The 23,256-nt window shown below is 42.8% G+C and overlaps 1 protein-coding gene across 4 annotated transcripts in view; it reads right to left on the bottom strand.

The window, feature by feature from the left end:
* Nucleotides 1-3,905: 3,905 nt before the first annotated feature.
* LOC119967288 (zinc finger containing ubiquitin peptidase 1) overlaps nucleotides 3,906-23,256 on the bottom strand; it is a 37,145-nt gene continuing 17,794 nt past the window's right edge. For all 4 annotated transcript variants that reach the window (XM_038799619.1, XM_038799620.1, XM_038799618.1 and 1 more), the window contains 6 exons: nucleotides 19,560-19,728; nucleotides 11,767-11,955; nucleotides 7,848-8,013; nucleotides 5,769-5,932; nucleotides 5,224-5,438; nucleotides 3,906-4,582 (listed from right to left, as the gene is read on the bottom strand). In XM_038799619.1, coding sequence (XP_038655547.1) covers nucleotides 4,535-4,582; nucleotides 5,224-5,438; nucleotides 5,769-5,932; nucleotides 7,848-8,013; nucleotides 11,767-11,955; nucleotides 19,560-19,728 — 951 coding nt within the window. In that variant the 3' untranslated portion in view covers nucleotides 3,906-4,534. The remainder of the gene's footprint in view (nucleotides 4,583-5,223; nucleotides 5,439-5,768; nucleotides 5,933-7,847; nucleotides 8,014-11,766; nucleotides 11,956-19,559; nucleotides 19,729-23,256) is intronic.

The following is a 23,256-nucleotide window of genomic DNA, read 5'->3' as shown; positions in this document are numbered from 1 at the left end:
ACCATTCACTGTATATTCCCTACCTGTATTAGACCTTCCAAAATGCATTACCTCACATTTGTCCGGATTAAACTCCATCTGACATCTCGCCGCCCAAGTCTCCAAACGATCTAAATCCTCTGACAGTCCTCATCGCTATCCGCAATTCCACCAACCTTTGCGTCGTCCGCAAACTTACTAATCAGACCAGTTACATTGTCCTCCAAATCATTTATATATACTACAAACAGCAAAGGTCCCAGCACTGCGGAACACCACTGGCCACAGCCCTCCAATCAGAAAAGCACCCTTGCTACTCTCTGCCTTCTATGACCTAGCCAGTTCTGTATCTATCTTGCCAGCTCACCTCTAATCCCGTGTGACTTCTCCTTTTGTAACAGTCTGCCAAGAGGATCCTTGTCAAAGGCCTTACTGAAGTCCATACAGACAACATCCACTGCCCTACCTGCATCAATCATTTTTTTGACCTCCTCGAAAAATTCTTATCAAGTTAGTGAGACACGACCTCCCCTTCACAAAACCGTGCTGCCTTTCGCTAATACAAATTGGGACAATGGGAGCAGACACTGACAAAGTTAAGGATAATGAGGGCAAAGTTAAGGATAATGCGACCAGCCCCTGACAAGATTACAATAAGGGGAAATGGATGTGCAAAGAAACAAGGACAGGAGACATGGGGTCCGATAACATCAGTAAGTCATGAATAAACCTTCAACTGCAGATTACACCATGAAATGAAAATGAAAATCGCTTATTGTCACAAGTCATCTTCAAACGAAGTTACTGTGAAAAGCCCTTAGTCGCCACATTCCGGCACATGTTTGGGGAGGCTGGTACGGGAATTGAACCGTGTTGCAGGCCTGCCTTGGTCTGCTTTAAAAGCCAGCGATTTAGTCCTGTGCTAAACCAGCCCCTAAACCATCCCACTGTGCCTGTTAACAAATGATTGGATCATGGTCAGCTATGCTGGGCTGTTACTTAGCTGAAGTGTATAAATGATGATGTTTCCCTTTTGTTCTTTGGAGAGAGCTTGGGGTTAGCCGGCCACTCGCTCCCTGCTGGAGTAACAAATAAACCTTTTTGACTTCTGGAACTGAACGGAGTACCAAGTGATTCTTTCAGATTCATCAATGCTAACATGAAGGTATTTATGCACAGATCATTGAAGGCAGGGAAGTTTGGAAAAAATTAGAAATAAGACATATAGTGTCCTGGGTTTTACAAATAAAGGAGGGAGTACAAAAAGCAACGAGGCTTTGGTGAATCTTTATAAAACACTGCGATATTGTGTCCGATTCTGGGCAGCACCACACTTTTTGATGATGTTCAAACATACACTTGATAATAAATTTAATTTGTGTGTGTCTGCATTTGCCAAGTAAGAAGTCTTACAACACCAGGTTAAAGTCCAACAGGTTTGTTTCAAACACGAGCTTTCTCCGAAAGCTCGTGTTTGAAACAAACCTGTTGGACTTTAACCTGGTGTTGTAAGACTTCTTACTGTGCTCACCCCAGTCCAACGCCGGCATCTCCACATCATGCATTTGCCAAAGAAGGGATAATTAAACTTGTTTAATAGGTGGCAAACATCCATACAGAATTGTTTCAGTAGGAGCTTGCTGAAGTGAGAGGGAACCCATATCCTTTAAGTGATGATGATGGGTGGGATTCTCCGACCCACGACGCCTGAATCGCGGCCAGCGCGGGGGTGGAGAATAGCCATTCACGCCGGAAATCCGGCGCGACGGTGCTTCCGCGATTCTCCACAAACCCACCAGTCACGTGCGCACGCGGTCAAGGGCCATCGAAAGAGGCCCCCGCGGCGATTCTCCGAGTTCACGCTGGTGTGGTTCACATCTTGGACCACCCTGCGGGAGCTCGGACCCACGGCGCCAGTCCTGGTGGGGGGCCGGGGAATCTGATTCAGCGGTGGCCAGGCCTGCGATCGGGGGCCATCAAACGGCGGGCCATCAGGATCTGGGGGGGGGGGGGGAAACCTCCCTTCCTCTGCGCGGGCCCGCTGTGTGGGTCCACATGTCGGCAGCGCCTGAGCCAAACTGGGCCGCCGCGCACATGCGCAGACCCGCTTGCGGCCGCCGTGCGTACACGCGGCCGCACGGTCTAGACAGCAGGGCCCCACAGGCAGCCAGAGCTGCATGACGCACGCCGGGGCCCTGCTAGCCCCCTGGAAAACAGAGAAAACACCCCGGACTGTGGCCGTGGGGACTTGTTCCCCAAAAGGGAGAATCCCGCTCGCTTATATCTATGAACCTGATGCCAGCTAACAAATGGAACAAATTTAATTAAATAAAAATTACTTTTCAATGAAAAAGCATCAAATGAAGAAAAGCAAAGAAATCACAGAGTAGTTATCTGACCAGTTGATAGTTGCACTTATGTAAAAGGGGTGCCAACTGAAAATTTTCAGTGAGCAGAATTAATGCAGGTTGAAAAAAAAATGAAAATCGCTTATTGTCACGAGTAGGCTTCTAATGAAGTTACTGTGAAAAGCCCCTAGTCGCCACATTCCGGCGCCTGTTCGGGGAGGCTGGTACGGGAATTGAACCGTGCTGCTGGCCTGCCTTGGTCTGCTTTAAAAGCCAGCGATTTAGCCCAGTGTGCTAAACCCGCCCCTGGTAAACTATGTGGCCCAGATTTTAATTATTGATGTGGGTGGCTGAAGTCAGGAAATTTCCTGGATTGCTGCCAGCTTTGCTAGAAAGGCCCCCGAATGGATGAACTTCGGTCTGAGGGCGTAGTGGTGGTGAGTGCGGGATGGAGTAAGGCCTGCCACCCCGGGAGAAGAGATCAGAGGTTAAAACTCTACCTTGGGAGTTTATGCCAGTGTTTCTTTACAATTTAGGCCCTTTATCCCTCACACCCACCACTACCCCCATCCCCTCTGCATGTCATCTCATGCTAACCAACCCACCCGTTACACGCTCCATGCATACTCAGATTGCAGGAGTCATTTTGAGATGAAATAAAGTTCTAATAATGTTACACTGCCTTCACTGAACAAAAAAACCTCATTCATGAAAGTTCAGTCAAACCTTTAAAATCTCAAGTGGTTAATCTCTTGCAAAAACAAACTTCTATTCATCTTTTAAAAAAAATTTAGAGTACCCAATTAATTTTTTCCAATTAAGGGGCAATTTAGCGTGGCCAATCCACCTTTGGGTTATGGGGGCGAAACCCACGCAAACACGGGGAGAATGTGCAAACGCCACACGGACAGTGACCCAGAGCCGGGATCGAACCTGGAACCTCGGTACCGTGAGGCAGCAAGGCTAACCCACTGCGCCATCGTGCTGCCCAACTTCTATTCATAATCCCACATCAGATAGTCTATTCTTTGATAGCCTCTTTGAGCTGTCAAACTATGAACCCAGAACCCTTCCTATTGAGGTAATTCCAACTTTGATAAATATGCCAAGTATTCATAGGAGCTCCAATATTGAAACTGCTAGAAGAGTTTAAAACTCTCAATCAGCAGGATGTTTTATTTTTAAAGGGCTGGGGATTTAAATAACTTCAGATCATGAGTTATACAGATCTTATCCACTCTTCACCAGCCTTTACATCCACTCCATAATGTGTGACTCCCACACAGTATTAAGACCCTCGTAACAGGCAAAATGGGGTCTGTTTCAACTCAGCAGGGAGCTCAAATAGCTTTGCTGAGTTTGAGTTTCTCATGTGTGAACCACGCTCTTCCTCCCCCACGAGCAAAATTTGGATTAGTCGGAAGCAGGAGACTTGCATTTCCAGGCACAGCCTACCATTTGGAAGTTCCTGGAAGGCTCCATGTAAATCTGGACCTATGTGTCTACATGTAGAAGACCAGACTTAATTCAAACTGTATGGTCGTTGCAAAGATAATAACAAATTCAAATACACAGGTGTAAATTAATCTAAAGTGTTTATTTGTCTGCTATACAGACGCAATTAAAATATTAAATAACTTTCCAGTTATTGGACCATATTTTCAAGTTCACATATTTGTAATGATATGCAATGCATGTACAAAAAGTACAAAACATACACAAGCAAACCTGAAGTATTCATTAGTGGATATATTTACAGTTTCACCATGCAAGTCCCAATTTTCTAAAGGTTAACAGACTGCTTCTATATGCATAAAAGAACACTGATAAGAACACCAACATTTCCAGTACAGAACAATGCAAGACTTATATCAGGTCAGTAAAAATAAGTAAATTTGAACTGCACTCTTCAAACTTTCAAGATGCTGAGATATGCTCATCAGTTAAGAGAGGGATGCAACTTGTCACAGACAGTTGCAGCCCACTTTAGCAAATATGATTGAGACTGCCATTGTTTGACCTAATATGTTATGAGGGACCAATGTCAAGTTAAAATATCCAAGGTCTCATATTAAACAACATTTATGTAATTCCAAGATCAAAGGAAAAAGATGTATAAATTGAAATTTCCGCTTGACCCAAGCAAAGGTGTATGCGAGGGAGATCTTGCATATCTTACACGGTGAATCCAAATATGAAGAATTTCATTACGGCACCTTTTCTGCTGTCAGCACTGCAGATGCATGCTTCCGAGCCTGGAAGGAAATAGATATAACAAATATTACTATAAATCAACGGTAGCTTTCAAACAGTTATGCAATTATTCCAATTTGAAAGCAAGATTATACTTTTGACTAGGTTTTGATTATAACTTCCATCGTTAGAATGATTATGCACACAACTAATAAAATAGAGCACTTCCCCAGGTTTATCTGTTGTGCTGCTTTCTCTTCAACCATATATTTGAAATTAAGGGATAGGATTCCAGCAGGGCAGTTCAAGAAAATGGTTTTGAGAAAACATTTTTAAAGCAGAGAAGGGAGCATGTCAGAAAAATCAAAGGGTAATAGTTCAAGCATGTGGAGGTCAAAGTTGCTGCAAGAAGATACCCAAGGCAGTTCCAGCAAGTTATAATTGGAGAAGTTGATGGTAATCATGGGTTTTTGACAGAAACTTCATTCCATTGCTGCTGATTGCACCTCCCTTAGAAACAATTTTTTTCAGTTCTAAACAGATTATTCATAACTTTAACTTCCTTCTAAAGCTCGAGATGAATTTCAAACTTTTAATCCAGTAAAGAAAGCCTTGTGATTATATAATGCTTTTCACTCAGCAAACTAATAAGATCTAGATAATCCATTTGTGTTAGTTTATTGAGGGGTAAAAGTCCACTTACATTTTTCTCTTCCATTGTTAGGAGCCCATTTACTGCCACTATCTGATACTGTTTATGTTTCATACTTCCAATAAATCTACGAATCATTTTCAGACTGACACCAGTCATATCACGGCGCAAAAGTTTCTGCATTTCATGGTTGCCAGGATCAAAAACCAAAAGGCAAAGTGTTCCATTGTTCCTTTCTTCTATGCCTATAACAGTTCGGCTGTGACCTGAAGTTTCAAAAATATATAAATTATTTTATTTCAAAATAGGTTTCTGATAAACCAACTCTAAATAAAAGTCCTTCAGCAATGGACTAAAGTTTTAAAATATTGAGCTCTTCGTCAAATTTCTCCGGGGTAGAAGGAGCAACAACCTCATCATCCTACAACATAGACTCATATGAATGTAACAAAAAACTGTACTTTCCTTGCTTCTCCCTGCACTTCAAGTACACACCACTGTGGTCAATATTAAATACATAATCATATCATTTTAGATCAGCTGAGAATCAGTGAAAAGAAGTTGGAAACACTAGAAATCACATTTGTATTTTTTACCGTGATGCTGTAGATAGATTGGTGGCTTGTTTGTCCATACAACCCTGGGTTGTAACCGTGGCCCTGCATCCTTGCCTGAAGAATAGAATTGTCTTAGCCACTCAAACAACCGAGGATGTGTGTCTGATGGTCCAGTCGGATGGTGAAAATCAACGATTTGACACCTGAAATACACAGAAGGATTAGTTTCAATTGATTTTACGATAGTTTAGGTGAAAAATGTTTGATAATTACAATTATCAGCAGCAAGATGTATTCCTCTATGTTTTCTATTTGAGGTTACTATCAGATCAGGGACTGGTTTAGCACAGGGCTAAATCACTTGCTTTGAAAGCAGACCAACGCATGCCAGCAGCACGGTTCAATTCCCGTACCAGCCTCCCCGAACAGGCGCCAGAATATGGCCCTAGGGGCTTTTCACAGTAACGTCATTTGAAGCCTACTCGTGGCAATAAGCGACTTTCATTTCATTTCTTATTAAATGGTGGAGCAGGCTTATGGGGCCGAATGGCCTAATCCTGCTCTTTGTTCATATGTAAAGCAACCCAAATAATTTTCAGGCAGGAATAAGTACAGCATTGGCATTAATACAGCAAGATCATGGATGCAATGATCAAGTCAATGGATTTCTTAAATGTAATTTTTTTTTTTTACAGAATGTGGGCGTCGCTGGCTAAGCCAGAGTGTATTGTCCAATCCTAGTTGTCCCAGAGATGGTGCTGAGTTGCCTTCATGAACCGTTGCAGCCCCTGAGGCGTAGGTACACCCACAGTCTTGTTGGAAGGGTGTTCTGCGATTTTGACCCAGCAATAGTGAAGGAACAGCGATATATTTCCAAGTCAGGATGTTGAGTGACATGGAGGAATCTCTAGGGTGGTGGTATTGCCAGGTCCTTGCCCTTCTAGATATAGCAGTCATGGGTTTGGAAGTGCTACCAAAGGAGCCTTGGTGAGTTCCTGTAATGCATCTTGTGGATGGTACACACGGCAGCCTGTTTGTCAATAGTGAAGGGATTGAATGTTTGTGGAAGGGGTACCAATCAATCTGGCGCTGCTTTGTGCTGGATGGTGTCTTTATCACATCACCATATGAAAATACTTAATGTTGTAGGACCCTTTATAAGGTTTTTAGTATTAGAACAAGTATTTCCATGTTTTTCTGTACTTTAAAAGTAAGATAATTCCAAAGTGTTTGAGCTGTAAAAACACATTATTAGTGACTTTTCTGGAGGTAAATAAGGATACAAGCACGTTGCTTCTGGGATTTGGACTTTGTTGGCTCTGATGAGTTTATACAGGTTTAGTGAGCACAGATCCAAATCTGTGTAACTGCCAATATTATTCAGCGTATCAGGTTGGATGAGGATAAATAAAAAAACACTCTGCAGCAGTACAGTATGTGCAAGATTGAAACACAATGTCAGACAGAAAAGAAACTTTACATTTGATCCATGGGTGTACGCGAATTACTAAAAATCTTTGATGTGGAAATTGCATCTGAATATTAAAAATTAAATTTTCCAACACCAACATTCATCTACTTGATCACAAAATTTCATCTAATCCGAACTCATTAGTAACAGTGTTGATTTCATATGCTTAATTGGAAATACCGTCAGCTGCATATTCTCTTCACCATTCTTTCAAATGGCAGCATATGGCCACTCGGGTATCGGTGGAATAAAGGTACAGAGGGAGAAAAACATCAGTTTTATTCCTGTCTTTGTGGAACAAGAGACTGAACATTCTCGTTAAAACACGACTATTTACTGCAAAATATAAATGCTTTTTACGGGACAGTTGAAATAGTCAGCTGAAATCCTTAATTTCTTTACCTGTTGTACAAATACCTCAATGATATCCATTGGGAAAATGGATAGGTACATTAATTCAGTTGGGGATTTAACAGTATTTTAATAGTGTTGTCATTTTACAAGTACTAATTTTAGTCTCTTAATCATTACAATTGAATTTCGGAATCAGGTTAACTCTTGCAACCAAGTTAAAAGCTAGAGTTATAACCAGTAGATTAGGAGGTTCATTTTTATCAATTCAGAGTATTTTTAACTCATATACTAACTTTATTCTCAGAAAAGTCAATAAAGAATAGATTTCTGTTGCTCCAATCCAAGCTCGAGTGCCTTGCAGTTTATTTTTAAAATATGCAGCACCTTGAGGATCAAAACCATCCTTCCATGCTTCCTCAATCATAGCCTGGATTTTTGGAATGCAGGGGATTACAAGGCCTAAAAGAACAAATGAAAAATGTTTACATCTCTCCATCCAAATGGAAAAAGAACATTTGTTCAAATATGCAAATACAGTGGACGGGATTCTCTAATCCCGCGGCAGAGTGTCCACCCACACCGGCGTAAACGCCGGGCAAGGGGGAAAGAGACCCGGCCGGTTTAAGCCAGCCAGTGAACGGGAGTGAGGTGGGGGGGGGGGGGGGGGGGGGGGGGGGGGGGGGGGGCGCTGCGGCCATCGGAGCCTGGCAGAATAGGTCCCGATGAGTCTAGCCGGGGTGGAAAGATGGGGAGGCGAAGGAACGGAGGTTGGGGGTGGAGGAGTTTTGGAAGAGGAAGTGGAGGGGAGGAGCCGGGGTGCTTGCAATGCATGGGTGTCATCTACGGTACTCTTTCAGGGATTGAATGGGATTAAATGTTAGGGAGAGGGTGGGTGGGAGAGACTCTAAGGTTAATGGTAACCATAGGCGACTCCTAATTCCTTTCTCTTTTATTTCTCCTTTGTTTGTCCCACCGTGGGAGGGTTTGTCCTATTTAATGTTTATATTGTCAGGTGGGTCGATGCTTGGGGTGGTGGGAGGATGGGATCGTTGTTGTTGATAAGGGAATTAACTTTGTATTTGTTACCATTTACTGCTTGTGGGTGGGGTGTAAATTCTGGAGAAAATGTGAAAATGGAGAATAAAAATATTTTACAAAAAAAAAGATTTTAAGGTTTTTCTAACCAAATAGCTTTAAGTGCTAACATCACTGTTTAATAATGCTTTGCAAAGAAAATGTTCAGATTTACACAAGAAATTATATATTTTACTGGAACATTGGATCTGACATGGTTAAAATGTTGAAACAGGTTTTGGACTCTCAGTTTTTCTAATGAATCTAAGTGGCTATTTGCTTCCAGAATCTAAACAAGGACAATGGTGGAATGTATGATATAAATAATGTTACAGGCTGAGACAAGTCTCTGTGAAATACAGATTTCAGTTCTCTACTATTTAGCATTTTGAAATAATGCAATTGTCTCCTGGAATAAAAAAAAAATGACCGCAAACTGACATGAGGTCAACAAGGAAGATGTAAGGCAAGTATAACTATGATCTAGAATTGGTGGTGGTGTGTTGCAGTTCACACGGAGTCCAAATTCCTGTGCAAACACGCATCATTCTCTGCATGTTGCAGTCTAGAGCTATGGATAGTGACGGTAGAGGCTCCAACTTTCTTTCCATCAAAGGCTTCCCAGGAAGTGAAGTTTCAGTCGGGAATTACTGTGGGAATAGCGATCACAATTCCGTAAGTTTTAGAATACTCATGGACAAAGACGAGAGTGGTCCTAAAGGAAGAGTGCTAAATTGGGGGAAGGCCAACTATATCAAAATTTGGCAGGAGCTGGGGAATGTGGATTGGGAGCAGCTGTTTGAAGGTAAATCTACATTTGATATGTGGGAGGCTTTTAAAAAGAGAGCTGATTAGAGTGCAGGACAGACATGTCCCTGTGAAAATGAGGGATAGAAATGGCAAGATTAGGGAACCATGGATGACACGTGAAATTGTGAGACTAGCTGAGAGGAAAAAAGCATACATAAGGTCTAGGCGACTGAAGAGAGACAAAGCTTTGGAAGAACATCGGGAGTGTAGGAACAATCTGAAACAAGGAATCAAGAGGGCTAAAAGGGGTCATGAAATATCTTTAGCAAACAGGGTTAAGGAAAATCCCAAATCCTTTTATTCATACATAAGGAACAAGAGGGTAACTATAGAAAGGGTTGGCCCAAACAAGGACAAAGGAGGAAAGTTATGCGTGGAGTCAGAGAAAATGGGTGAAATTCTTAACGAGTACTTTGCATCGGTATTAACCGAGGAGAGGGACATGACGAATGTTGAGTTTAAGGATAGATGTTCGATTACTCTCGGTCAAGTCGGCATAAGGAGGGAGGATGTGTTGGGTATTCTAAAAGGCATTAAGGTGGACAAGTCCCCAGGTCCGGATGGGATCTATCCCAGGTTACTGAGGGAAGTGAGAGAGGAAATAGCTGGGGCCTTAACAGATATCTTTACAGCATCCTTGAACACGGGTGAGGTACCGGAGGACTGGAGAATTATTAATGTTGTCCCCTTGTTTAAAAAGGATAGCAGGGATAATCCAGGTAATTATAGACCGGTGAGCCTGATGTCAGTGGTAGGGAAGCTGCTGGAGAAGATACTGAGGGATAGGATCTATTCCCATTTGGAAGCAAATGAGCTTATCATTGATAGGCAACATGGTTTTGTGCAGGGAAGGTCATGTCTTACCAACTTAGTAGAATTCTTTGAGGAAGTGACAAGGTTGATTGATGAGGGAAGTGCTGTAGATGTCATATACATGGACTTCAGTAAGGCATTTGATAAGGTTCCCCATGGTAGGCTGATGGAGAAAGTGAAGTCTCATGGGGTCCAGGGTGTACTAGCTAGATGGATAAAGAACTGGCTGGGCAACAAGAGACAGAGAGTAGAAGTGGAAGGGAGTTTCTCAAAATGGAGAACTGTGACCAGTGGTGTTCCACAGGGATCCGTGCTGGGACAACTGTTGTTTGTGATATACATAAATGATCTGGAGGAAGGTATAGGTGGTCTGATTAACAAGTTTGCAGATGACACTAAGATTGGTGGAGTAGCAGATAGTGAAGGGGACTGTCAGAGAATACAGCAGAATATTGATAGATTGGAGAGTTGGGCGGAGAAATGGCAGATGGAGTTCAATCCGGGCAAATGAGAGGTGATGCATTTTGGAAGATCCAATTCAAGAGCGAACTATACGGTAAATGAAAAAGTCCTGGGGAAAATTGATGAACAGAGATCTGGGTGTTCAGGTCCATTGTACCCTGAAGGTGGCTGCACAGGTCGATAGAGTGGTCAAGAAGGCAAACGGCATGCTTTCCTTCATTGGAAGGGGTATTGAGTACAAGAGTTGGCATGTCATGTTACAGTTGTATAAGACTTTGGTTCGGCCATATTTGGAATACTACGTACAGTTCTGGTCGCCACATTACCAAAAGAATGTGGATGTTTTGGAGAAGGTGCAGAGGAGGTTCACCAGGATGTTGCCTAGTATGGAGGGCGCTAGCTATGAAGACAGGTTGAGTAGATTAGGATTATTTTTATTAGAAAGACGGAGGTTGAGGGGGGGGGGGACTTCATGGAGGTCTACAAAATCATGAGAAGGTGGATAGCAAAAAGCTTTTTCCCCCCAGAGTGGGGGACTAAATTACTAGGGGTCACGAGTTCAAGGTGAAAGGGGAAAGGTTTAAGGGAGATATGCGTGGAACGTTCGTTACGCAGAGGGTGGTGGGTGCCTGGAACGCATTGCCGGCGGAGGTGGTAGAGGCGGGCACGATAGCGTCATTTAAGATGTATCTAGACAGATACATGAATGGGCAGGGAGCAGAGGGATACAGATCCTTAGAAAATAGGCGACAGTTTTAGATAGAGGATCTGTCATTCTTGAATCTCTCCTACTCTTACTGCCTGCCATTGGTATGTTGGAATGATTTGCAGGTTGATATGCCTGTTTGGCTGAATTATGAATGCATGTTCTTTGGCTGTCACGTCCTGGGTGGAATTCGAATGCAGAGCTTCTAACTCAGAGGCAGAAGACCTCGGTTATCTAGGATCACCAAGTTACAAATAAATACTGCGCGTGCTTGCTTAGTAATAGTGTTTCTTAGAGCCTGCTCCCAACATCCCTCCAACAGTAATATTTTTCTGTAATATCTGTACCATGTAAATCACACTTGTATTCTTCCATTTTCATAAGTGAGGAAAGAAGCATTTGAAAGTTTCGGTATCCACATCCCCAGCCTTTGTCTCCTAGAGAGGCATGATAGTGATCTGCTTCTGCACACAGATACACATGCCTTATTTCTGCACCATTTCGCTGATAATACTCATTTAACGCCCTTATTAGACCTATAAAACAGGAACACAATTCAATAAGTGAGTATATTTCCAGCAGGCATTTGATATAGTACCACATCAAAGATTATTGTGGAAAATAAAAGGTCATGTTATAGGGGGTAACATATTGGCTAACAGGAAGCAGAGAGTAGGCATAAATGGTTCGCAATATTTAACGAGTGGTGTGCCACAAGGATCAGGGCTGGGATCCCAACAGTTTACAATATATAGATATATATATATATATATATAAATGACTTGGATGAGTGATAGTGGCCTGGAATGCACTGCCAAGTGAGGTGGTTGAGGCAGATATGTTAGCGACCTTGAAGACTTATCTGGGTAGGCACATGAACAGATGGGGTATAGAAGGATACAGGCAGTTGGTCTAGATAGGACACATGATCGTCGGAGGCTTGGAGGACCGAAGGGCCTGTTCCTGTGCTGTATTGTTCTTTGTTCTATGAAGAGATTGTTGCCAAATTTGCTGATGACACAAAGATAGGCAGGAAAGTAAGTTGTGTAGAAGACGTAAGGAGGCTAAAAAAAAGATTGAGATAGGTTAAGTGAATGGGCAAACATCTGGTAAATGAAATATGATGTGGAAAAATCTGAAACTGTCGAATAATAAAAATAGATAAGGATATTATCTAAATGGTGAGACGGCAGAGCACTGAGATGCAGAAGGATCTGGAAGTCCTAGTGCATGGATCACAAAGGCTAGTGTGAAGGTACAGCAAGTATTACAAATGCTAATATACTAATATAGTTTTATTGCGAGGGGAATCGAATGCAAAAGTAGGGAGGTCATGCTTCAGTTGTACAGGACACTAGTGAGGCTACATTTGAAGCACTGTGCACAGTATTGGTCATCTTATTTAAAGAAATCTGAAAATGCATTGGACGCAGGTCAGAGAAGGTTTACAGACCAATACCTGAAATAAGCGCGTTCTCTTATGAGGAAAGGTTAAACAGGCTAGGCTTGTACCCATTGGAGTTTGGAAGAGTAAGAGACGACCTGATTGAAACAAATAAGTTCCTGAGGGGCCTTGACAGGGTGGATATAGAGAGGATTTTTCCTTTTGTTAGAGAATCTAGAATTAGTGGTAACTGTTTAAAAATAGTAGGCAGGTTTGACTGGCGGGTTGAGGTGGCCCGCTATTGGCCGGTGGCAGGATCTTCTGGTTCCAACATAGTCAACGGGGTTTCCTGTTGAATGCACCCCTCGACGTCATGAAACCCACAGCATGAGTCCACAATCAGCAGGACAGGACGACCCCGCCAGCGAGAACGGCTGGAAAGTTCTGGCCAAGCAGTCGCCCATTTAAAATGGAGATTAGGTAAAATTCACTCAGAATTGTGAATCTTTGGAACTCACTTCCTGAAAAGGTTGTGTGAGCAGAGTCACAAAGCACCGAAACAGGCCCTCCGGCCCACCAAATCTATGCCGATCATCAAATAACGATCTATACTGATCCCATTTGCCAGCACTTGGTCCATAGCCTACTCTACCGTGGCGATTTAACTTCTCATTTAATTGATTCTTAAATGTCGCAAGAGTACCTGCCTCCACCACCCTCTCAGGTAGCGCTTTCCATATTTCCACCATCCTCTGGGTTAAAGAATGTTTCCTCAGGTGCCCTCTAAACTACTTACTTACCTTAAACCTATGCTCGCTGGTCTTAGACACCTTTGCTATGGGGAAAATATTCTTACGATCCAGCCTATCTATGCCTCTTATAATTTTGTTTACCTTTAACAGATCTCCCCTCAGCTTCCTCTGCTTCAAGGAAAACAAACCCAGCCTATCCAGTCTCTCCTCATCGCTGAAACTTTCCATCCCATGCAACATCCTGATGAATCTCCTCTGCAACCCCTCAAATGCAACCACGTTCTTCTGATGGTGTGGCGACCAGAACTGCACACAATATTCCATCTGTGGCCGAACTGATGTTTTATTAAGTTGTTCTAAGACAGGGGTGGGCAAACTACGGCCCGACAAAGGTTTTTATGCGGCCCGCCAATGAGGTGCCCGGAATCATAACCGGCATTTTTGAAAAGCCGCCGGGGAAAAGCCGCTGAAGTAAATGCACTTATTGAATAAGCGCAATTACATCAGCGGCTTTTCCCCGGCGGCTTTTCAAAAATGCCGGTTATGATTCCGGGCACCTCATTGGCGGGCCGCATAAAAACGCGCGTAGTGGGGTGGATGAGTGGGGCTGTCTCATTGGTCGGTTTAGTTGGGTGTGCGACCAATAGGAGTCCAGGTTACAAACAATAATAAGGCTTATTGTTTGTAACCTGGACTCCTATTGGTCGCACACCCAACTAAACCGACCAATAAGGCAGCCCCACTCATCCACCCCACTACACGCGTTTTTATCGTTGACTCGGCCAGGCTGTGCTTCTGTCAGTGTTAAGGATCAGCACAAGCAACTTGACACCTGATTTCAACAAACTGGTAAATGACTGCAGTCAGATGCATCATTCTCATTGACATTGTTCTGTTACTTACTGAGTTACTTTGTTTTTCAAATAAATGTGCTTTTTTTTCTTTAAAGACCTTTTATTTTGGCTATTTAAAATATTAATTATTTTACTTAATATACTATGCGGTCCTTTAAAATTGTGAATTTCTGAATGTGGCCCTTGCACTGAAAAGTTTGCCCACCCCTGTTCTAAGACCTCCCTGCTCATATAATCTATGCCCCAACTAATGAACGCAAGCATCCCATATACCTTCTTCATCATCCTATCTACCTGTACTGCCACCTTCAATGACCCATGGACTGGTGCACCAAGTTCCCTTTACACCAATACTCCCTAAAATCTACCATTTGTGTATATCCTACCCTTATTGGACCTCTGAAAATGCATCACCTCACACTTACCAGGATTAAATTCCATCTGTCATTGCTCTGCCCAATTTACCAGCTGATCAATATCAGTCCACAGCCTAAGACTGTCCTTCTCACTATAAACAATGCCACCAATTTGTATCATCTGCAAACTTACTAATTGTACCTTCTACATTCACATCCACGTCAATGTATATAACAAACAGCAACGGTCCCTGCACCGATCCCTGTGATACAAAGCTGGTCACAGGCTTCCAATCACAAAACCAACCCTCTACCATCACTCTATGCCTATTATTAACAAGCTAATTTTGGATTCAATTTGCCATCGTGCCGTGAATCCCATGGACTCTAACCTTTTGGACCAGCCCTCCATGTGGGAAGTTGTCAAAGGCCTTACTGGTAAGTCCATGTAAACCATATCATTTGTGCTACCCTCATCAATATATTTAGTTACCTTTTCAAAAAACTCAATTAAATTAGTTTGACAGGATCTCCTACCAACAAATCTGTGCGGACTATCCTTGATCAATCCCTGCCTTTCCAAGTGTTGATTAATCCTTTTCCTGAGAACATTTTCCAATAATTTCCCTACCACTGACCTGTAATTACCTAGCTCATCCCTGCTGCCCTTCTTGAATAAAGGTAACACATTAGCTATCCTCCAGTCATCTGACACTTCACCTGTGGCCAACTAAGATTTAAATATCTCCGTCATTGCCCCAGCAATCTCCTCCCTTGCCTCCCATAGCAGCCTGGTATATGTCTCATCAGGGCCTGGGATATATGCATCTTTAGGCCAGCTAAAACATCTAAAGCCTCATTCTTATTAATCTTAAGATATATATTTTGGGAGTGGGGTTTGGAAACTCCATAAGACCATAGGAGTGGAATTAGGCCACTGTGCCCATCGAGTCTGCTCCGCCATTCAATCATGGCTGATATTTTCTCATCCCTATTCTCCTGCCTTCTCCCTAGAACCCCTGATCCCCTTATTAATCAAGAACCTATCTATCTCTGCTGCAGAAGGCTGTGGAAGCCAAATCACTGAGTGTCTTAAAGACAAAGGGTTCCACAGATTCACCACCCTCTGGCTGAAGAATTTCCTCATCATCTCTGTTTCAAAGGATCGTCCTTTCAGTCTGAGATAGTGTCCTTTGGTTCTTGATTTTCCTAAAAGTGGAAACATCCTGTCCACGTTGACTCTATCCAGGTCTTGCAGTATCCTGTAAGTTTCAATAAGATCCCCCCTCATCCGTCTAAGCTCCAATGAGTACAGACCCAGAGTCCTCAACCGTTCCTCATGCGACAATTCTTCATTCCAGGGATCATTGTGAACCTCCTCTAGACCCTTTCCAAGGCCCAGCACATCCTTCCTTAGATATGGGGCCCAAAACTGCTCACAATACTCCAAATGGGGTCTGACCAGAGCCTTATACAGCCTCAGAAGTACATCTCTGGTCTTGTATTCTAGCCCTCTTGACTTGAATGCGAACATTGCATTTGCCTTCTTAACTGTCGACTGAACCTGCATATTAACCTTAAGAGAATCATGAAAAAGGACTCCCAAGTCCCTCTGAGCTTCTGATATCCTAAGCCTCTCCCCACTTAGAAAATAGTCTACGCCTAAATTCCTCCGTCCAAAGTGCATAACCTCACACTTTTCCACATTGTATTTCATTTGCCACTTCATTGCCCACTCTCCTAGCTTGTCCAAATCCTTCTGCAGCCCCCTTGCTTCATCAATACTACCTGTACCTCTACAAATCTTTGTATAATCTACAAACTTAGCAACAGTGCCTTCAGTTCCTTCTTCCAGATCATTAATGTATATTGTGAAAAGTTGTGGTCCCAGCACAGACTCCTGAGGCACACCACTAGTCACCGGCTGCCATCCTGAAAAAGACCCCTTTATCTCACTCTCTGTCTTCTGCCAGTCAGACAATCCTCTATCCATGCAGGATCTTACCCTTAACACCATGGGCTCTTATTTAACAGTCTCCTATGCGGCACCTTGCCAAAGGCCTTCTGGAAATCTAAATAAATCACGTCCACTGTTCTCCTTTGTCTAACTTCCTTGTTCCCTTCCTCAAAGAACTCCCATGTGACAATCATCTCGGGGGATTTTGTAGAGAAATCCACAGACATTCACTTGTTTCAGAATGGAAAGTGTATTTAACCACAGCCAACTTGCGTGTTTAAAGGGACTTACTGCGTGTTATTGAGGCCATTGTAGCTTAAGATGTATTTTGTAAGCCGTGTTAACCCTAAAATCTGTGTGCATTTGTTAAGCTAAGGGGGTGTAAAGGAGTATTGTATCATAATCTAACTTTTCATGTTTAATAAATGTTTTGGTCATTTTGTTAAAACTAATTACTGGTGACATATGCTAGGGCCAGTCTCCTTCAGATGGAGGAAGACTGGGAGTAGCAGTTTGCTAGCAGCTCAGTTAGCTCGAGAGGAAGGACAAAATAAAAGGCTGAAAACAGGATAAGAAAATGCTGCCCCGAATGAAAAAAATGGCTTTGTTCATCCATTTGCCTTCTGGCACTGATAACTCATCCTAATCTGTCACAGGTTGTACGCTTTCCCTTATGAATTAATATTTAAACTGTTGCTTCTTAATAAACTATTCTAAAATCATTGTTGAGTTCAACCCCTTTTTTGGGTAATTGGTGACCCACAAACTTAAACCTTATAATTGGGAGGTGACTTCTTTCAGATCAGATGTTAAACCGAGTTCTGTCTGCCATTTCAGAAGGAAGCAGAAGAGTAAGAATTATCCCCAGTTTCCAGGCCAATTATTTAGCCTTCAACCAAATTACTACAAACAAATTATCTAGTTATTATTATATTCCTGTTTGCAACAGCTTGCTATGCACAAATTTGCATTTCCAACATTATGGCAGAGACTACATCAAAAAAAACTCCACTGTAATGCACTTTAGGATGGCCAAGGTCAAGAAATGAAAGTATTTTCTCTTATTAGTGGAAGCTATTGTTGGTTCTGTTCTCAAGTTAATTGTTGACAATACTATGATAGCGTATATATACAAGATCCATTGTCTTAATAGTTTGTTGTGGCCTTGTATAGTCCAGACTTCTGTCTTGATATTTTGGAATCTTTAAAAAGAATGTTTCAAAGAAAGTTAAATTTGATCATGGGGATTAGAAAGATAAAGACAGAGTTTCTTAGAACACAGCATCTGCATTAGAAACTAATCTGCTTTGTTGTGGAGCCTCAAGTATCTGTCACAAAGCAAGATTCTGATTAGTATTTAAGAACATCCAGTTCAATTGAAGGTTTGTATTGGTGTCCCCCAAGAGTGGGTATTGGGACCAGTTACAGATGCCTGGTCAGATCCCAACAGTGGCTAAGATACTAGACCAGAACTGCAAAGATGTTTTGATTTTCAAACAGTGTGGAAAGATCAATTATTCCAGGAGTGATTGCATAAAAAGGGACTGATTATCTTTGAAAGCAAAACTTTATTAAAAGAAAAACAATTTTAAACTTCAAACTATGACATAGCTTACATGTATCTTTTAACCCGAACACATGGGCGGGATACTCTAACCCCCCCCCGCCGGATCGGAGAATCCCTGGGGGGAGGCGGGAATCCCACCCAACACCGGCTGCTGTATTCTCCGCCGTGGTTTTTCGGGCGGGGGGGGGCGGGATTCCCGCCACACCGGTCGCGGGCTGTTGGCAGCCCCCCCCAGTGATTCTCCGGGCCCTGATGGGACGAGCGGCCGTCAATTTTTGGCCAGTCCCGCCGGCATGGGTTAGTCAGATTCCACACGGCGTGACCTGACAGATGAGTATATGTGGCCGGTCCTCGGGGGGGGGGGGGGGGGGGGGGGGGGGGGGGGGGGCGCGCCGCGGGGGAATCCAACCCTGGGAGTGCCCCCACGGTGGCCTGGCCCACGAACTGGGCCTACCGATCTGCGGGCGGGCTTGTTCCTTGGGGGCACTTCTTGCTTCCGCGCCGGGCCCCTGTAGGGCTCCGTTATGCCGGCACGGAGAAGAGAACCCCCCCCCCCCCCCATGCACCCAAATGCGGCGGCCGGTCTGCGGATGTGCAGAATCACGCCGGCGGTTCCGCGCATGCGTGAACTGACGCCGGCCCTTTGGCGCCGGCTGGTGCGGCGCCAACCCCTCCGGTATCCACCTAGCCCCCGAGACAAGTGGGAATTCCTCACCTTGGGGGGGCTGTTGACGCCGGAGTAGTTGGCGCTGGTTTTCCCGCTGGCATGGGGACTAAGTCCCCAGAAGGGAGAATCGCAGCCATGATTTCTTATTAAACACCACGTAAAATTGACATACAGCTCTCATCTCCACTTAGATTGGCAGGCAATAATGATACTTAGATTTACAGAATATATTCCTGTTAGAGTTGCTTCTTCAGACCGCTTTTTAAAAGCTGGTCTCTGTGGCAGCTTCACATGACGTCGTCTGGTAGCTTTCCAAATACATCTGCCCTCACTGTTTGAACAGGTTTCTTTTCTCTCCCCGAGCTCAATCCAGCCCCTCAAACAATGGTTCGGCCCTGGAGTGTCCGGACTTGAACTCATCCTTGCTATCTGGGCTTTTTATCGCCTACTCCCGTTTACACAAACAAAAAAAAAGGACCAAGCTATGAATATGCTATTAACCTCCAATTTACAGTCAAAATCAGGCTTTGTAATGAGCCAATAGCTGGTCAGATCAGAGTTCCCAGAGAATAATGGACAATGGAAATGAAAAATCAATCATACCTGAAGTTCTAGTTCTGCCATCATCTTCACCAACTGCTAATGTCTCCAATACTTCTGCTTTTCTGCGATGGTATTCTGCAGGATTCAACTGACCCCGTGCCACAGCCCTCTCCATATTATTCATTATCTGTTGTTTGTATCCTCCACAATTATCTAATCCATATTGCTGCTATAGGGAGAAGAAAAGCAACATAAATAACTTTAACATTCCAGTTTGATACAGGATTGACCAAAAACAGTGGATAGGGTTGCATGAACATTAGCCATCAGTATACATTTATGGAATCAGCTTTGTTTAAATAATTCAGTGGTGTGATAAATAATTATTATCACTGCATATTTGCACTAGCCAATCTCCCACAACGTTGTTTACAGTGGCTCAGAGAATTTGCTGCTTTATAACTGTGTGGCAAGGAAAACAGAATGTGTTATATTCAGCAAATTGACAGAAGGAATATACATTGTACTAAAGACATTCTACACTACATAAGGTCTCTATAGAGTTGCTTACATGGATTGAGAATATGCTTTTTGAAACAAAGCGTGGTACGGAAAATGTCACCAGCAGTGGAACACTTACAGGGAATTACCGAGTGATGTTATGGAGAGATAGTATAGAAAAATAATCAAGCAAAGATCAAGTCTAATGAGAACAAGTCAACTTTTCCCCACTCCTTTCTCTTCAGTTGCTGTACATGTTCAACAGGCTGCTCTTCTAATGTGTGCTCAGTACCCAATGATCGAGTAAATTAGAAACTAAAGTAACATTTAATGGGTATTTATGCTCAACTGAATAACCTTTCATTCTTACTCCCATCATAACCAATAGTATGGCCAAAATATTACCTCAAAAGCAGATATTGCTTTGTAAACAGTTAGTATTCTGATGTTAAACTCAATTTAGAGATGAAACATCATGACCTAGAAATGTATTACCATCGTGCCTGTTATACAGGCACAAAATGGGCATCCAATATGGCAACAGCGTGAGCATGCACCTTCTACACTAAAATGTCCTGTCCACCTCATTGGTAAAGGCTGCTGCAGATCTCTGGGATATACACCTGAAAAAGGCCCCTTGCTTATGAAAATAGAGCTTTTTCAGAACCCCTTTTCAAAATTCATTTGCACTCTGCATGATAATGTCTCAATGTCTTTAGCAACCAAACCTGTGCTGAAGAGAAGCTGCTGTGGGCTGTCACCAGGCATTTTTCAACACCATTCTACTTTTAACAGCTTTAAGGTGCTATCAAAAATGTTTGAATTGAAAAAACTAAGTTTGCAAACCAGAACAATATGATTTTTTTTGTTCCTTTGCTATTTGCAGAGTAGATTTAATTTTTTCATTTTCTCTTCTTTATTCCCCTCCATCTTCCTGAACTCTCTCTTTCCCTTCTGCCTCTTTGTCATATCACCACTTCTTTCTTTCCCTCTTTCTTTTGCTTTGCCCATTTCCCTTGTTCTACTGTTTCCCATCTTCTCTTTTCCATTTCCTTATGTTTTTATTTTGTTTCTTCCACCTTTGCCCCTTATCCTCTACTCTTCCCATCTACCCCCCTTTCAAAACCCTCCAATCTCTGTTCAGGTTGATACATCTTGAGAGCTACAATGTCCATGTTCGCAATTACAGGTCTGTCTTAGATATTCTCTTGAACACAGTGACACAGATCTATTTGGTAAACTTTCCAAGGGTGGGATTTTCAAGCCATTTCTGCCAACGGGATCTTCTGGTCCCGCCAACCCATAGCGGGTTCCCCAATGGCAATACGGGCGAGCCACATGAAACGCCATCAACAATGACAGGATAAGATGCCTTTGGTGGCCTGGAAAACACACCGCAGGGCTGTAGGGTGGCTTGGTCTGGAAACTCGCACCCCAAGTGCCCATACTGTCCAACATAAAAGCATAATCTGTGGATGTAACAATAGGGTCCCTTTGTGATCTGATGTCCCGTCTTCTACATGTGCTCTCACATGCACTTCACCAATCTTTAAATGGTTTCCAGTCCACCTGTTTAATGCGATGAAGATTGGAACAGATTGTCACATTCTAGTTGCAGCAGTTAAGCCACTTCTCTAGGCTTCAACTCTACTCGAATTCTGTGCCGATCTTCGGTTCACTCCCTGCCTCCCCAGATCTCTAACTATCTTTTGGCCTGCTCCCATAATCTTCCTTTATGTTTGTCCTGGCTTCTAACTCAGCTCTTTCCCACTCATAGCATTCATTCTGTGTGTAGTACTCCTGCCCGAGTCATATAGCCATGGGTTCAAGCTGAAAACAAATTAATGTGGATGCTGTAATCTGAAACACAAACAGAAAATACTGGACAATCACAGCAGATCTGACAGTGTGGAGAGAGATGGGAGCTACCGTTTCTCGACAAAGAGTCATCCAGACTCGAAACGTTAGCTCCCTTCTCTCGCCACGGATGCTGTCAAACCTGCTGAGATTCTTTAAAGTTTTCTGTTTTTGTTTGAATTATGGGTTTAGGTTCCATTCCAGAGACCTGAGCATATAACGTAGCTTACAACTCAGTATAATACTGAGGGATTGTTGCACCATCAATGACACCGACGTTCAGATGGGACTTGGGAACGTTAACCTATCTACTTTCTAAGGTGGCACAAAAGATCACATAACATTAATCAAAGAAGAGCAGGGGGGTCCTCCCTGTGTCTTCATTAATTATCCTTCAACCGATACCTAAAACAAGTTATCTAATCATTTTCTCATTGCTGTTTGTGGGATGTTGCTCAGCAAAAATTGGCTGCATCAGTGACTATACTTTAAAAGTACATTTTACTTTTAAAGTACATTTTTGGTCCTGAAGTGCTTTGGAATGTCCAACGGTCATGAAAGGCACTAAATGAATACAAATCTCCTATTGCTCTCAACCTACTCTTTGCCTTCTCTCTCCTTACCCATACTTACTTACCTTTTATCATCCTGACAATTCTTACATTCTCTGCTAACAGGGGAAGGAAGGGAGACAGACGTGAAGTAATTAATTCAGTTATGTCTGGAAAGAGAGCCTGACTTACTGAGGGAAAGTCACTCATCTTGAACTTAGAATGGGTTAAAATCAGCAAACCGCCGAGAAAAGGTTATATGAGTCTGCTCAAAGGAATAGTAACAATAATCACTTATTGTCACAAGTAGGTTTCAATGAAGTTACTGTGAAAAGCCCCTTGTGGTGGATTTTGGTTAATGAAATTCATGTGAAGTTAATTAAGAGATGACATTTGGTTCTAATTATTACTCTTTACATTTTTAAAAATAAATTTAGTGTACCCAATTCATTTTTCCAATTAAGGGCAATTTAGCGTGGCCAATCCACCTAGCCTGCACATCTTTGGGTTGTGGGGGTGAAACCCACACAGACACAGGGAGAATATGCAAACTCCACAAGGACAATGACCCAGAGCTGGGATCGAACCTGGGACCTCAGAGTCGTGAGGCAGCAAGGCCACCGTCCTGCCCCTTTACTCTTTACATTTACTTGCCAGATGTTAAATAAACGACCTCCATCAAGCTTCATCTTATTAAACTGCTTTCTACTTTAAGATCAGTTAAGTGCATGCAAGGGAACATATTAATGATGGAATATCAGATCATCATATTGAAATGAATTGAAAATCGCTTATTGTCACAAGTAAGCTTTAAATGAAGTTACTGTGAAAAGCCCCTAGTCGCCACA

The sequence above is a fragment of the Scyliorhinus canicula genome, chromosome 6 (assembly GCF_902713615.1).
Source record: "Scyliorhinus canicula chromosome 6, sScyCan1.1, whole genome shotgun sequence".
In the NCBI taxonomy this organism is placed as follows: Eukaryota; Metazoa; Chordata; class Chondrichthyes; order Carcharhiniformes; family Scyliorhinidae; genus Scyliorhinus; species Scyliorhinus canicula.
Note: the sequence above shows the minus strand (reverse complement) of the source record. Positions and strands in the feature narration are given on the sequence as shown.